This window comes from Aplysia californica, unplaced genomic scaffold (assembly GCF_000002075.1).
Source record: "Aplysia californica isolate F4 #8 unplaced genomic scaffold, AplCal3.0 scaffold00626, whole genome shotgun sequence".
Taxonomy (NCBI): Eukaryota; Metazoa; Mollusca; class Gastropoda; order Aplysiida; family Aplysiidae; genus Aplysia; species Aplysia californica.
The window spans coordinates 267,152-270,347 of record NW_004797896.1 but is presented as its reverse complement, the minus strand read 5'-3'; the positions used below and the strand labels follow the sequence as shown (position 1 = coordinate 270,347).

Below are 3,196 nucleotides of genomic sequence, written 5' to 3'. Positions count from 1 at the left end.
AACAACAACAACAACAACAACAACAACAACAACAACAACAACAACAACAACAACAACAACGACAACAACACGTCGATTTAAGACAAATATGACATACGCGTTTCTTGAACTGATCTGTCAACATGTACCACACGTTGCTCAATTTTTTTCAGTTGCCCCGAGAATCTTTGTTTGGTTTTAGTAAGAGGGTTTTACAGCATTTGCAATACAATTAGATCTTACCAGTGTCTAAGATTAGAAGTGTTACAAGCAGCCTATCCTCGACAAGCTGTTTAAATATTTTGAAACCAGACTGCAACAGTTTTTTTCACGAGAAAATAAAAACAACTGCTCACTTCTTTTAACAATAAATTGTACCTTCCTTAAGTACCTTTTCTTTCTTTCTTTTGGGTCTTGTGTCCTGATTTTGGTGCCAATATTTGTAGGTTACGTAAAAATGTATTGGCATTTTGCAAATTGTTATGTTCCAAAGTACCTTTTCTTGTCATTTTCAAGATGTCTTTATCAACATTTAGAATTTGGATTTCGTCAAAATGTTTCTTGAGCAGATTCAACCGTTACAGATACATTAAGAAACTGCAATTGTACAAAAATAGCAATGTTGGGCTTAGTACATCGTAACAGTTGTCCGGGTGACTAGACGGTCTTTCTCTAACACCCGTCTGGGTCTGGTCTGGTAGGTCTAATCAGTCGTTATCAGGATCGGACCGTTATCGTCTGCTGCAAAATGACAGCTACTTTGCCAGAGGACAAGGAAAAGGTAGCCATGGGCGATGAAAAAGGTATGGATATTGTGTCATTGTATCGCATTTCCATTTTTATCGAGTATTTCTGTCTATCTGTTGGGATGTTGTGTCAACTCAGTCGTAATGTTCCGATATAGGATAAGAAAAACAAAACTGTAGCAAAGATGGAGGGGGCGGGGCTATGGGAATTCTGCCAGAACTATGAAAAAAGTTTTGGTCAGTGGTTTTAACTTTTGTGTCCTAATCATGCCGCAAGTACTTTGTGATGACCAGCTTATTATTATTATTATTATTATTATTATTATTATTATTATTATTATTATTATTATTATTATTATTATCACCATAATAATAATAATAATAATAATAATAATAATAATAACAATAATAATAAAAATAATAATAATAATAATAATTATTATTATTATTATCATTACTGTATTATTGTTATTGTTATCATTATCATTATTATCATTAGGCCTATTTTTGTTGTTGTTTTTGTTGTTGTTGTTGTAGTTTGTATTAATCTTAGTATCGTTATTATTAGCATAATACTTCACGAATTCCCGTTAACAGCAAGCTCTATACCATTAGCAACCTGCCACAGTAATATAATAATAATAATAATAATAATAATAATAATAATAATAATAATAATAATAATAATAATAATAATAATAATAATAATAATAATAATAATAATTATTATTATTATTATTATTATTATTATTATTATTATTATTATTATTATTGTTATTATTGTTGTTATCATTATTAATGTTATTATTATTTTTATCATTATTATTATTATTGTTGTTTTTATTATTACTACTATTATTATTATTATTATTATTATCATTATTATCATTTTCATTATTATCATTTTCATTATTATTATTTCTTCTACATACTTAACTATCCGGGGATTCTTGTGGTCGAGAGGTTACGGTGTTTGCTTCTCTTTCAATACGTTCGAATCTGGATAACGATGGACAATTTTCTTCTCTAAAATTGTATCCTTTCACATCTTTTCCTTCTCTCTTGCAATGATCTATCGTCTACTTTCGTTCGCACTTTCTGTCCCTACCTCCTCACCTCCTTTGCCCCTTCTCTAGATTCCTGACTCTTTCTGCAGTCTTTCTACTGCTACCCCTTGGCTCTTACTTACTGCTGTAATTCAGTCACATCCCTGATCTTATGATAGGTAAGATCTACACACGCCTAGCCTTTTCGGATAACGGCGAAAAATCTCGGAGGTCACATGTGCAAGTTGCGCCTGCTAAAGATCCCTTTGTGATCCAAAAATCGATAAGAGTAGGCTTCGGCAGGCACCTGGGCAAAATTCAAAATTCCTACCAAAACTGAAAACGTTTATAATGTATCACGAGTGCTCATGACCTTATGCAGTTAATATCATCATCATCATCATCCAGTGCCAGATCTGCGCCAGACATCGGCGATCATGGTTTTCCATTCATTCCTTTGCTCGGATGCTCTCAAAAAAGCTACGTTTCCCTGATCTTTCCCTGTTACCCATTTGTTTAGGTTCCCTAAGTATGTTGATCTGGGCCTACCCCTGCCTCGTTTGCCCTCAATTTTGCCAGTAAGAGCTAGATGTTCAAGACCCTTATGTCTATTCAGGTGTCCCAAAAACTGCGTTTGCCCTTCCTGATTGTTTTTAACATTGAGCGTCCCACGTGGGCTTCGTCAATATAAGATAATACTTAATTATCCCTGAGGGAAATTTTTTCTTGGCTGTACTGGAGTGTAAAAACACAAGCAGGTATACATAGAAATTTAAATTATATACTATTCTCATTAAAATTCAATATGAAAAGAGAAGTAAAGCTGACAAAATGTACATATCTCATCAGATGCATCATTCAACCAAAAGCAGGAATTTGATTACAAGACCTTTAAAGTTATATAGATACATACTCGAAAGAGCAATACACATTGATGCTTTTTCTGACAATGGCCTTTTGCTAGATGGTAAAAAAAAAACTTCTTTTATATTTTTCTTTCTTTGTTTTTTAAAGGTACACATCTGTCAGAGCGTGATCTTGCAATTTTCGTGGAACGGGGGTGTGATGGGTCGTTTATAATACTGTTTATCTTTTTTATACTTGTGGCGTTACACATTTCATCAATTCTAGTAAAATCATATCCAGAGATCTTGGTGGTTTTCTTAATGGTTGTGTCAATTTTTTCATTATCTTTCACCCTATAATTCACAGCCCAGCAGTAAATACAAAACAAGAGCACGCTTTCAACCATAGAATGATATAAAACGGACATGATCTTATTATGGACACGAAAACTTCTTAATTTCCATAAAAGGAACATTCCTTGATTTACCTTTTTATCCGTCGTAGAGCACTTACAAAAAGAAAAAAAGCTTTACTATCCACCTACCCATCAATCTCACACCCATCCATATCCTCCCCCCT

At 33.2% G+C, this 3,196-nt stretch overlaps 1 protein-coding gene across 1 annotated transcript in view; it reads left to right on the top strand.

The window, feature by feature from the left end:
* Window positions 1-727: 727 nt before the first annotated feature.
* Window positions 728-3,196, top strand: part of LOC101849492 (sialin) — a gene marked incomplete in the record, with an annotated part of 22,155 nt that continues 19,686 nt past the window's right edge. The window contains 1 exon segment of the mRNA XM_005107731.3: window positions 728-782. Coding sequence (XP_005107788.3) covers window positions 728-782 — 55 coding nt within the window.